Raw genomic sequence first — 12,918 nt, forward strand, 5'->3', positions numbered from 1 at the left:
GGTGAGGCCACGTCTGGAGTATTGGGTCCAGTTTTGGGACCCCCACTACAGGAAGGATGTGGAGAAATTGGAGAGTCCAGAGGAGGGCAACAAAAATGATGAGGGGGCTGGAGCACAAGACTTATGAGGAGAGGCTGAAGGAACTAGGCTTGTTTAGCCTGCAGAAGAGAAGAGTGAGGGGGGATTTGATAGCAGCCTTTAACTACCTGAAAGGGGGTTCCAGGGAGGGTGGAGCTAGGCTGTTCTCAGTGGTGGCAGATGACAGAACAAGGAGCAATGGTCTCAAGTTGCAGTGGGGGAGGTCTAGGTTGGATATTAGGAAAAAGTTTGTCACTAGGAGGGTGGTGAAGCACTGGAATGGGTTACCTAGGGAGGTGGTGGAATCTCCATCCTTAGAGGTGTTTAAGGTGCAGCTTGACAAAGCCCTGGCTGGGATGGTTTAGTTGGGGTTGGTCCTGCTGTGAGCAGGGGGCTGGACTAGATACCTCCTGAGGTCCCGTCCAACCCCTATCTTCTCTGATTCTCTGACAGGCCTGCACTCACACCCTATGTCAATAACCACTGGTGGGAACATGTATGTGTTGCAGTTGTAGCTGTGGCAGTCCCAGGATTTTAAACAAACAGAAGCTGATCCAATAAAAGATCCTGCCTCAGCCATCTTGTCCTCGGCTGATAACATGTGACTGTTATTGAATCATAGAACCACAGGGTTCAGAGGGACCACAAGGACCATGTAGTCTAACCCCCTGCCAAGATGCAGGATTTGTTGTGTCCAAACCAAGCAAGACAGGTGCTGTCCAGCCTCCTTTGGCAAACCTCCAGTGAAGGAGTTTGCACAACCTCGCTAGGCAGTCTGTTCCCGTGTCCTACTGTTCTTATAGTTAGGAAGTTTTTCCTGAGACTTAATCTAAATCTGCTGGGCTGTAGTTTGAACCCACTGCCCCTTGTCCTGCCCTCTGTGGCAGGAGAAAGCAACTTTTTTCCTTTTTTTTAATGGCAGCTTTTCAAGTATTTGAAGACCGCTGTCATGTCACCCCTCAATTCCCTCTTTTCCAATTTAAACAAGCCCGGTTCCTTCAGCCTTTGCTCAGATGGCTTGCATTCCAGCTGTGTGAGCATCTCGGTTGCTTGCCTCTAGTTTCTTTCTCTACAGCCGTTCTATAGAGCAGCACTATCACCTGTGACTTGCATGCTCTGCCTCTGTGAATGCAACCCAAAACTGCATTTGCTTTTTTTGCAACAGCATCGCGTTGCTGACTCATGTTGCGGTTGTGATCCACCACAACTCCAGATCCTTCTCAGCTGTGCTACTGCCAAGCCAGTTTTCCCCCAGTCTGTATCTGTGCATTTGGTTTTTCTTCGCTAAGTGCAGCAACTTACATTTGTCTTTGCTGAATTTCATTTTGTTGTCTAGAGCCCAGTTCTCCAATTTCTCAAAATCCCTTTGAATTTTAGTTCTATTCTCCATGTTTGCAACGCCCCCCGCTTTGTGTCATCTGCAGATTTGATCAGGATCAGTGAGCCTGTGACCTTCTTTCTGTTACCACTAAAAACATGTGACACTTTCTTTTGCAGCTATTTTTACAACAGTCATCTCCCAAAACACCTCGGAACAGTTCTCAAGTTTCCTCTTTTTCTCCCCTCATTTTTCTTTCCCAGCCTTGGCACCAGGGGGAACAAATACTTGATAATAACGGGCTCTTCAATCTAGCAGACAAAGTTCTAACAATGTCAAATGGCCGGGAGTTGAAGCTAGACAAGTTCAGACGGGAAAGAAGGTGTCACGTTTTTAATGTGAGGGTCATTAACTGTTGGAAGGATTCCCCAAGGCTCGTGGTGGATTCCCCATCACGGGCAATTTTTCAATCAAGACGGGATGTTTTCTGTAAGAGCTCGGCTCTCATTCAAACAGGCATTAACTAAGAGAGGCGCTGTACAGGAGGTCAGACCGGATGATTGCAATGGAATCTGTGTGGCTCAATGACAGCGTGGCCCATTTCCCCCCCCTTTACCTGGGGGTTCCCGGTCAGCCCCAGCTGCAGAATGGCTCTGCCTTCCTCCACGCTGGAACACTTGATGGCTTTGATCTGCTTGAACTCCGCCAGGCAGGTGGGCTGCAATGCACCATGTCCCCCGTGTGATCACACAAGGCCGGCAGGGCTGGGGATGCAGCTGAGCAAAGACGCCAGCCCCCACTCCCCCCCACGCACGCGCCCAGCGCCCACCAGAGCTACGCCCAGCAGGGCGCCCTCAGAGCCGCGCAGGACTTAGCCATCGCCCCCGGGAGACCCAGGAGAGCAGGAGACCCCCCAGTCAACTCCTGCTGGACGTCTCCTGATTGGCCCTGCGGAGCGACAGGGGCCAGCCCTCGGTCCGTTTCGGGATGCCCCTTGCTTCTCCCCCGTTCTGTACGCAGCTCCACCTCCCTCCATCGACAGCTCCAGGTCCCAGCCCAGCGTCTGGGGGGAGCGGGGACGAGGGGGCGGCTAAGCCCTTTCCAGACTGACCCCTTGCCCCCCGCTCGCCCATACCTTTGCTTCCTTGCTTGTCATCTGCCGGATGCCCTTGGGCCCGATCACCAGGTCCACGGTGATGTTCCACCCTTGCTGGAAGGGAGAGAGAAGGACACGAGCGCGGTCAAATGCTCTGCCTCCGAAACGTCCCCGTCCCCCTTCCCACGAGCGTCTCGGCGCTGGTCAAGGGGGCCGGGCAGATGGCCCTGGAGAACGGACCCCGAAGGAGGGGCACAGGCGGCAGCGTGCCGGAGCCCTGGCCCGCAGGGACCACCGTCCGAGCGGGGAGGGGGCCGTTCAGTCTCCAGGGCCCAGACGGTCCGCGGCTTCTCTGCTGAGGCTGCCAGGCAGAGCGCCAGCTAGGGAAGGGCGGGGCGCTTGTCCGAGAGGAACTGGGCTGAGACTCACCCCGCAGCGCCCTGGGGGCAAACTCATCTCGGCTGAGCGGCAAGCGCGGCCCTCAGCCTCCGTGCGAGGACTAGACGCGAGAAGCCAACCTGCAGCCTCGCGCTGGGTGAGGCGCTGACTGCCAAGGTGTACCCACCGGCCCCGGCAGCCCCGCCTACCCCCCTTTCCCACCCCGGGCCTCCGACCGTTGGGCGAGGTGCACCGACCACGGAACCCGAGCCGAAACCACCGGGTGGGCCACAGGCAGGATTCGAACCCAGGAGGGTTCTGGAGGATGGGGTGGATTGCACCCTCAGCAAGTTTGCTGATGACACTAAGCTGGGGGGAGTGGTAGATACCCTGGAAGGTAGGGATAGGATACAGAGGGACCTAGACGAATTAGAGGATTGGGCCAAAAGAAATCTGATGAGGTTCAACAAGGACAAGTTCCTGCACTTAGGACAGAAGAATCCCATGCACAGCTACAGACTGGGGACCGATGGGCTAGGCAGCAGTTCTGCAGAAAAGGACCTGTGGGTTACAGCGGATAAGAAGCTGGATATGAGTCAGCAGTGTGCCCTGGTTGCCAAGAAGGCTAACGGCATATTGGGCTGCATTAGTAGGAGCATTGCCAGCAGATCGAGGGAAGTGATTATTCCCCTCTATTCGGCATTGGTGAGGCTGCATCTGGAATATTGTGTCCAGTTTTGGGCCCCCCACTACAAAAAGGATGTGGAGAAGTTAGAGAGAGTCCGGCGGAGGGCAACAAAAATGATGAGGGGGCTGGAGCACAAGACTTATGAGGAGAGGCTGAGGAAACTAGGCTTGTTTAGTCTGCAGAAGAGAAGAATGAGGGGGGATTTGATAGCAGCCTTTAACTACCTGAAAGGGGGTTCCAGGGAGGATGGAGCTAGGCTGTTCTCAGTGGTGGCAGATGACAGAACAAGGAGCAATGGTCTCAAGTTGCAGTGGGGGAGGTCTAGGTTGGACATTAGGAAAAAGGTTTTCACTAGGAGGGTGGTGAAGCACTGGAATGGGTTCCCTAGGAAGGTGGTGGAATCTCCATCCTTAGAGGTTTTTAAGCTGCGGCTTGACACAGCCCTGGCTGGGATGATTTAGCTGAGGTTGGTCCTGCTTTGAGCAGAGGGTTGGACGAGGTTGGACTCCTGAGGTCCCTGCCAACCCTCATCTTCTCTGATCCTAGGTCTCCCGACACAAAGGGCTGATGCACTAACTCACGCCACCCGCTCAGGAAGTACAAAAACGCTGCCCCCCCGGTGGCAGCATAGCATGTGGCCGTGGCACGCTCCCCCGGGTACATGCCACGTGTGTCCTGCCGCTTTCCTGGGGCGACGTTCCACGCAGCGTCTGGCACAGTGAAGTTCTTCCCCAGGCCCCATAATAATTCCCTGTAATGACGACAGTCTGTAACGATGGCAGTGCTTGCAGGGCTGGGGATGCTGGCACATCACGCCAGCAAACCACGAGCTCCCTCACTGCTGTTAAACCGCTGCGTACTGCAGCAGCTGTCAGAGGAGCTGTGCAAAGACCCCTGGTCCCCAGGGGGAAACTCAGGCTGGGGAGCCTGGATCACGGTTGGGGAGGGGCCTGGGTCCAAAGTCTGGGTGGAAACGCTATAAAACCTGGGGACTCGGGGGTTTGTTCAAGGGAAACGAAAAGGGTGCAAAGCTGAGTGCCACAAAAGTGCAGAAAGCCAGCTTGCACAACTCCCGGGGAGCTGAAACCACAGAGTTTCCCGAAGCACTTGTCATGAACGTCAGCTGCTGCTGTTTCAGATTAGCTCACCCTCCACCAGTCATCCTCACCCCACAGCTGCACAAAAGCCACCGAGACTAGCGGAAGGGTGTTGGCGGTGGTTAGGGGCTTTTGCTACCCCCCCCTCCGCGGCTGCCTGAGGAATTCTGCAAGGAATAGGATATTTGCTCTTACAAACTCAGGCCCAGACGCTGCCCGGGAGATGGAGTCTGGGTCCACCTTTCCAAAGGGCGGGAACCGGCAGGTGGAAAGCTGGGAGCAGCTGAAACCAAAGCTGTGTTACTGAGCATGCTCCGGGCAGGGATCCTGGCAATTTGAAAGGGCAGGCTCGCCACCTGGGGGCAGAGGGAGTGTGGAAGAGAGGTCAGACTAGATAACCACAACGGCCCCTGCTGGCCTTATACTCCATGAATCTATCAATGCCTAGTCCTTTTTGGAATCCTGCTGATACTTTGCCCCCCCTGATATCCAGTGGTGGTGAGTTCCACAGGCTCATTGTGTTTTGTGGTCTCCATTTGCAATCAACTGCCTTCCCTTTTCATTGCCTACCCCCAGAACTGAGCCCAGGGAGCCAAATCCCCAGCTGTTGTCGATCAAGGTAGTCAGTGGAGCTACACTGAGGATCTGGCCTTGTATTCCTAGGAAGCTAAGAGCCATTGATTTATACAATGGCCCCTCTACTATCTTCAGTGTCGCGGTTATACTGTGAGGCGCTCGTAGCTGCCAACAGAGACCTCCTCAAAGCCAGCGTTTGCCAACCACGCTCCTTCGGGCTCCGGAAGAGCAATCCAGCCCGGTATGTGATACAAACAGCTGGGGCCTTGCAGCTACTGCCTGAGGCACGAGGCTCCATGGCAGGCCAGAGCTACGCCGCGTGGAGTGAGGGCTTTCCCCAGTTGTGAACACAGGCCGGGTTAGGATGTTGGTTTCGCAGCATGTGTGTGCTGGAGGCAGAAAAGAGTCAGCAGGAGTTACTGCGAGCGTGACCCTCAGAAGCAGAGGGGCTGAGCTTTTTGGGCACAGAGCTTGCCGGAGTGCTGGCCGTGGGGATTTCTGAGCCAGGAAGCGGCCACCTGTATGTTTCCGCTGCGTCCATTCTTTGTAAATAAACAGAACTGCACCAAGAGTGGCCTTGTCTCCTGGCACCGATTTCTCACCCCGATGCAAACAATCCTGCCGGGCTGTGAAACTCCAGCTAACCACTCAGCCCCAGGGCCAGCGCTCTTCTCTGCCCTATTCTGTATGCACCCGGACATTTCCATCCGCTCTTCTGAGCGCTGCACATGGAGCAGAAGGTTTCATATTGAGCTGTCTGCAACGATGCCCGGGTCTTCCCCCTGCACAGTTACCATCAAGGCAGAAGCCGGCAGCGGGTATAAATATTCCAACGTTGAGGGGACAACCACAGGGAATTTTCAAGAGTTCAGGAATCCCCTGCGGGGTCCTGTTCTGAGTTCTGGGGTTTCCCTGGGGGAACTATGAATTCCCTTCCTTCGGCAATTCCCTGCGGGTGCTTCCCAGGGCTCGGCCATGGACTAGTCGTTCCCAGCTGGAACTCTGCAACTCCGGTCTGCGTCTCTTACCGTACCCTGGCGCTGATCCTCGGGCCCTGCCATGCCTCCTCCACCAGCTTCTCTTCACTCACAGCAAGCTTGGAAATAAGCCTGCCACGTAACGGCTGCTCCACAGGAGAGCAAGAGGGTCTAAGGAGACCCACCCCCCAGGCCTCCTCTGCTAAGTCTGCACCGACGGGGGGCCTGACTCTGCTTTCACGCTGGGGTCAATGAGAAGCGACTCCATGAGAATCAGGCCCTTGGTAAGGGGAAATTCATCCTGGGAACAGACTCCGGTGCCCAGACCTCTGCATCACCGGGGCACGTTTCGCACTCAGAGCGGTGGGGCTGGGCACACTGCACATCCTGCCATATGCTGGCACTAAACGCCCGGCCGGCAGCTTTGGCAATACCGGATCTCCCTCTGTGTCCTAGCACGGGTCCCCTTCCCTCCTCCTGATGCCGGCCATGGAGCCCGGCGCTATTCCCCAGCAGAGGTGGGATTATCAGGCTACAGACAGGTGCCAGCCGTACATATCCACCCCGCCCCCCTCCTCCCCGCGCCGGGACTCACTATCAGCTCGCAGCGGTAGCTCTCCTGGTCGATGTTGGCGAAGGTGGCGAGGGTGTTGAGGAATTTGATGATGCACTCCTCCTCCCGCAGCAGGGCGTACTGCTGGAACGTCTGCTGGATCATCTTCCGGAACTGCCGGGGCTGCGGAGTTACCAGCCAGAGAGTCAGCTCAGCCGCCCAAGGCGCCGTGCCGGCTGGGGATACCCCACAGCCCCCACAGCCGGGGAGGCGTCCGCTTAGCCCAAGGTTTCCCTCGCCCCACGCACGGTATCTCCGCCAACGCACGTGAGTCCTGACCCCACCCCACCTCCATTCCAGTCCCAGCCGCTCTCAGCCTGGACCCCCCCAGCCCCAGCTGTTCCAGCCCTGGGCTCCCCACATGCACAGCTCTGCCAGCGCCCCTCAACCCTGCCCTACAACCCCCACCCGTTGACCCAGAGCACCTGACAATCCAGCGCCGGCCTCTGGAGAGCTCTGCCAAGGAACCCCGAGGTCTAGGTGAGCATCAGCCAGCCGCACCCGGCTGGTCCGCTCCCGGCCTGCCCCTTCCCCGGGGACAAGCATGGGATGGTTCCTTGCCAAAGGGGGAATTTCCCAGCCCGTGCCCTAGGTACCATTCAAGTCCCTCTTATGCTGGTCGGGTTGGCTTAGACCCTCAGTTCCTGTCCCTCTGCACAGGGGCTGGATTTCACTGTAACATTTCAACCCAGCTGTTCTCGGAAGGACTCCTGGCCACCCCGGGCTGCCCGCCCGCCCGCCTCCTCCCCACAGAACCCCGCCAGCCCCCCTCACCTTCAAATTCTCCTGCATCTGCTTGGGGAAGAACAGATCCAGCCCGACTTCCTTTCTGAAAGGAGAGACACGCACGGATTAACGCTCCCCCGGGGACGCTTTGCAAAACCTACTCCTTTCACTAGCAGTGCGGAGGCATTCAGGCCGTCTCTAAGCTATCCCGCTGGGCGCGTGGGATGTGTGATATGCCGCCTGTGTCCCCCAGGACGTTGGCTAGGATGGGTCTCTGATCAGCGGCGACTGGAGTTCAGGGCAACTGGTGGCCTCTGCTCTCTGTCCGGTTCCCAGCTGAGGACTGTCTACATAGCAGCTGGCAGCTTCAGCTGAGAGGCCGAGGACTGAATGGGCTACAGAGACTGACCACCCCTCTCAGTGATGCCTGTGGAATAGGACAGTGACATTGGTACCTCCCCACTTTTATTGCCATGCACCTGGCATGGGAAATTATATTCCTGGGGGGTTTCATCTCCTGGCATTCCACGCTTCCTGCATTTATTAGGATCCCAGATTCCCCCCAACCTCTGGGTTTTATTCCCTGCATCCGGGCCATGACATTTTGAAGAACACACACACGTTTCTGCAAGGTCTCAAGGGCATCCCACTCTGTGACCCTGGCCAGGAGTTTGGACTAACCAAAGAAGAGCCCGAACCTTAGTGAACCCATTCCTGGCTTTGCATGGAGCCCGGTGGAATTCTTTCTGCAGGGGTGGGCTGGGGGGGCTCTGGGAAAACAGATGGGTGCTAGGCTGTGTGTGGACACGGGTGGTTAGGTGCGTAAGTGGCAGATCTCTGTGCCGGGATCTAGGGAGCTGCCTAATTCCCTGGGACACAAGGTATAGGAGGACATTTTTCTTGCCTGGATTGAGAGGTCACATGGGATTGGACACCCTGTCATTTGCGGGGACTTGGGGGGATGGGGGAAGAAGGAAGCCGAGAAGAAACAGAACAAGAGGTGCCAGAATCTGCCACTTACTCCAGGAACTCGAAGTTGGATTTCTTATCCAGGGCATTGTGAGGCATGTCCTTATAGAACCTCCTGCAAGAAGGGTGAGACGTCAGGCGTCAACATGCCAACCTCACGCGGGTGCAGCCGACGCGTGTGGGGGGAACATGCACATGTGCTCCCAGTGCTAAGGGAGCAGATTAGCCAGCAGCTGCCGGAGGCCCATTCGCAATGCAAAATGAGAGGCACAAAGTGACCGGAGGGTGGCAGATGCCCCATTCGCTTCACACTTCAACCACAGTCAGGAAAGGGACCATCAGACAGACGGGCCCGATAACAACCCCAGATGCAAAGGTAATAAGTTGGCTAAGTGTGTCACGTCCCCTGTTAGTGGCGCATTCTCAGAGCGGATACCAGCCTACTACTGCGCCTAGCTAATCAGTTACTCTTTAGCTCAAATGGCAGAGGCCTGTAGTTTGGAGCAGAAAGTTGAGGGTTCTGTCTCTGCTACTTGGCCGGGGTGTTGCACAACTTTGGAGCTATTTATACTCCAAACCGGGGTCTGGATCTACATTTGCAAGTAGCCCCTGGACTAAATTCTGCTGGGAAGGACACCTGTGGCGTTCCCACTGAAATCACGGAGAGCTGCCCTTGTGTCACTGAGCACAATGCCATGGGCTCAGTTACGCGCCACGTAACGGGCAGGACCCAAACAACCGCAAGCTTGTGGGGTGTCTGGTTCTGGATTGAGATTTGGCAGCGTGAGCCCAGCTGGACTATAAAAAGCGACTGTCAGAAAAGCAGGTGGCGCTGGGGATTTCCACCCCCATCAACGACTTTCAGATCAAACATGCTCAGCTTGAGATTTTTGCCAGCTTTGGCAGTTCCAGTCCAGCGGAGTCGTTCTGCCTCCTATTAGCATTAACGCCTGATCCCAACTCACTGCAAAACTCGCATGGATTTCAAGAGGCTTTGCCCTGCAGACTAGCAGGCTGGCGCGCTGACCGCGCACGAGGAGCACAGGATCCAGCTCGCTCCAACCCAGCAGCGTGGGCTCCTCTGTCGCTGACGCGAGCAAAGAAACCACGGGCCAAACCCTCAGCTGGCGTAAATCAGCAAAGTCCCCACTGACTTGCAGCAGGACGGCTTCCTGACCCTAGCAAGGAACGGCTGCCTTCAGACAGTCGCCTTTCTGGCTCGCAACGGCCACGTCCCTCCGGGCCTGAGTCTCATGGGGGCTGATGGGGCACCGCAGGCGAAATGCATACGTGCCACTGCTGCCCGCCTCGGCATTGCGCCCTGCCCACTACGCAGACCACGGGCACGAAGAGCAGCGGAGCCTCCCCGGGTTGAATCTCTCCAGTTCTTTTTAGCATCCATCTAGCGGCTTGCTGCTCGAGTCCGTCGGGCTGGAATGCGCGCAGCTCCCACGCCATCATTCCAGCAGACAGCACCTGGAGAGCCGGGGGGCCCTGTAGCCCACACGTCAGCTGCGCCAGTTCCTTCATCGCCAGCTTTCTCTCTTCGCCCTCCTCCCGACACTCCCCTTAGCGCCATGCAACAGCACTGGAGTCTGGCTTGATCTTCCCAGCCCACCAGGCCCCTGGGGGGTGGGACTCGGTCAGAAGGAGCTGCCCTCCCGTCCCTAACAAACCCTGGAACATCTCCTCGTTCCCTTGGCTGGTGGATTGCTCCAGGCACCTCCCCTCTCACCCCCCATCCTTTTTGCTCCTGGTGACCGTGTCACTGGGGGCAAAGGGAACCACAGTAGGAAAATGCTCTGCACTAAATGGCCTCTATTGTCCCAGGAGCTCCAAGCCCTTCTCCAAAGGCAGGGAGCATGATCCCATTTTGCAGAGGGGGAAACTGAGGCACGGAGCGGGGCAATGGCTGGAAGCAGCAGGGCCAGGATTCACACCCAGCAATCCCTGGTGCCTCGCCCCCTGCTGTTTTAACCACTAGACAGTGCTCCCTCCCAAACCTCTCTGCAACCAGCCACGCTGGAAACCTTGTAGCTGGGGCGCATGTTTAAGAAGAGTCCTTCCCCCCTCCCGGCCTCCTGGTGATCATTCCCCAGCGGCTCAGCGCCTGCTCTGAACGGTACGTACCTGAGTTCCAGGCAGCCCAGCTGCAGGGCCATGCCCTCGCTCACCTTGCTGGCGTAGTGCTGCATGTAATCGCTCCGGAGCTGCATGGCCAGAAAGAGAGACCAGGAGGCCCGTTAGGTGTCTGGCATTCCCCACCATCACCCCTCCTTGCATCTCCCTTCTCCTGCAGTGAGGGGCTGGAGACGCGAGTGTGGACCACGGGGATACGTGCAGGGCAAAAAGACTTAATTCAGGAACAGGAGCTGTCAGGTCTCAGGGGAAACTATTGCACCCGGAGATTCACAGCTGCTAAGGCCAGAAGGGGCCGTTAGGATCAGCTGGTCTGACCTCCTGCAAAACCCAAGTCAGAGCCTTGCCCAGCAATTCCTGCCCCCAGTTCATAGCTTTTAGGTGAGCTACGGTGGAGCTCTTAGAAAGAGACAGCCAGTCGTGACTTAAAGACTGCACGCGCCAGAGAACCCTCCCCGTCCCTGGCAAGCTGTGCCAACGGTTAATTGCTCTCCCTGTTCAACTGTGTGCCTTGGTCCAGTCTGAATTTCTCAGGCTTCCACGCCTGGACCCTGGATCTCATTCTGCCCTGGGATGGGAGCGCGACCCCGGAAGTGCACGTCTTCAGAGGCGTCCGTGGCTCGCGGTCCCCTGCACTAACCATCGCTGTCGCTGGTCAAACACACCTGGCTGGGGGACTGACGGAAAGCCCTGGCGCCCGCAGGTCCCAGGGATTTCTCTGCAATGGGTGGGGGCTCGTAACGTTTCTAAACCAGGCCTCGGCGTGCCACGAAGATCCCGGGGAGATGGCTGACCCCGGGTGGGGATGGGAGGCCGAATTCAACACCGGTGCAAGAGGGCGCAATGCCGCAGGGGCCAGGGGAGCCGTGCTCACTCATGCCAGCGGTGGACTAGCCCCGGAGAACATACTGCAAATACTCTGACCTGCTGGTAGAAGTACAGTAAGGTGGTCCTGTCCTCTTTGAAGCTCTCCATGTAGTCCTCAGGGAGGTAGCGGATTTGGAGGTCATACCTTAAAGAAACCAATAAACCAACTATTGGAGGGGTGGGAGGACCTCTTCAGAGGGGTCTGTCTTTCCGTAAAGCACCTAGTCCCTACTGCTGTTGCAGCCCTGGTTATTCCCCTGTCCAGCTCTGCCAGCGCCCCTCGCCCCTGCCCACCGCTCCCACTCTGCAATGTGGAGACTAAGCCGAGAGCTCCCCCCCCGGATCCAGGCGGGACGGATCCACCGACTGTCCTCCCGCTGCGGCCATCTCCCTTACGGCCGCCTGTCCTGCCGGCTCGGCCCTTCCTACCTCCACTCGGCCTCCAGGTGCAGGCACTCGTACTTGTCCTGCACCTCGCCCACCGTCAGGTCCGGGTGCAACCAGTGGATCTCGTCGGATTTCATGTGCTTGAGGCGCAGGGCGTAGCACTGGGCCAACTGGATGTTGGGCCCGAGCCTGCCACTCAGCAGGATGGAGTTGATGATCTCCTGCAATGGGGGGGGGGATGGCGTGAGAGTGAGAACACAGCAGCCCCTTTCCCCGGGGTATCACCCCTTCGCCCCTGCCCTGGCGCCAGGCTCCAACAGCCCACGCTTGGCACGAACCTCCTTTTAACCCTGTGGGGCGCCGGGCTTCCTACAGCATCTCCCGTATTAGATCCTCACTCTCTTTGGAGCAGGAGCTGCCTGCAGTCGTGCTGGGCCCGGGAACCCACTCAGCGCGCTGCCAAAGTACCGCAAACACCGAGAAAAAACACCGATGTCATTTCAACTATTCCCGCCAGAGGGTGCCGTGACACAGCCTGCGGAGCAGCTCCTGGCTAGGACCCCACAGCTGCCGGACACACCGGCTCCAGGGCACACAGCCGGGTCGTCATTTCAGGGGTGTCACTAAGCAGTGGTGTGGTCACAGGCTGCACTTTTAACTAAATACAACAGGCCTGACGCTTAGCTGGTCTCAGTGGGTCTAGCCCCTGAGGATTTAGCCCAGCACCCGAGAATCTGTCCCAGAGAGGGAAGGTGAAGGAGTTAATTTATTTCAAATGCAGCTCTTTTTGCTGTTAAAAGTCTGATTTTCCTTCCTCACCCCCATCCCGCCTTCAAACTGAAATCAGAAGAACAGGAATGTTTGCAATCTCTTTGCTTTGTAGTGAAACAATTTTCTTCAGATGCAACAATTTGTTAGAAAGAAAGAAAGAAAGAAAGAAAGAAAGAAAGAAAGAAAGAAAGAAAGAAAGAAGAGGGCACTAAGGTAAGGTCTGTAAGTCGCTGCATGG

At 56.9% G+C, this 12,918-nt stretch overlaps 1 protein-coding gene across 3 annotated transcripts in view; it reads right to left on the reverse strand.

Annotated features, from left to right (window-relative positions):
• PTK2B (protein tyrosine kinase 2 beta) overlaps positions 1–12,918 on the reverse strand; it is a 108,297-nt gene that overhangs the window by 21,450 nt on the left and 73,929 nt on the right. For all 3 annotated transcript variants that reach the window (XM_067531307.1, XM_067531309.1, XM_067531308.1), the window contains 8 exons: positions 11,952–12,130; positions 11,580–11,667; positions 10,647–10,726; positions 8,569–8,631; positions 7,596–7,650; positions 6,804–6,944; positions 2,532–2,606; positions 2,013–2,114 (listed from right to left, as the gene is read on the reverse strand). In XM_067531307.1, coding sequence (XP_067387408.1) covers positions 2,013–2,114; positions 2,532–2,606; positions 6,804–6,944; positions 7,596–7,650; positions 8,569–8,631; positions 10,647–10,726; positions 11,580–11,667; positions 11,952–12,130 — 783 coding nt within the window. The remainder of the gene's footprint in view (positions 1–2,012; positions 2,115–2,531; positions 2,607–6,803; positions 6,945–7,595; positions 7,651–8,568; positions 8,632–10,646; positions 10,727–11,579; positions 11,668–11,951; positions 12,131–12,918) is intronic.

This window comes from Emydura macquarii, unplaced genomic scaffold (assembly GCF_026122565.2).
Source record: "Emydura macquarii macquarii isolate MOO-44397 ecotype Brisbane River unplaced genomic scaffold, CSIRO-AGI_Emac_v2 contig_3134, whole genome shotgun sequence".
NCBI classification, from domain to species: domain Eukaryota; kingdom Metazoa; phylum Chordata; order Testudines; family Chelidae; genus Emydura; species Emydura macquarii.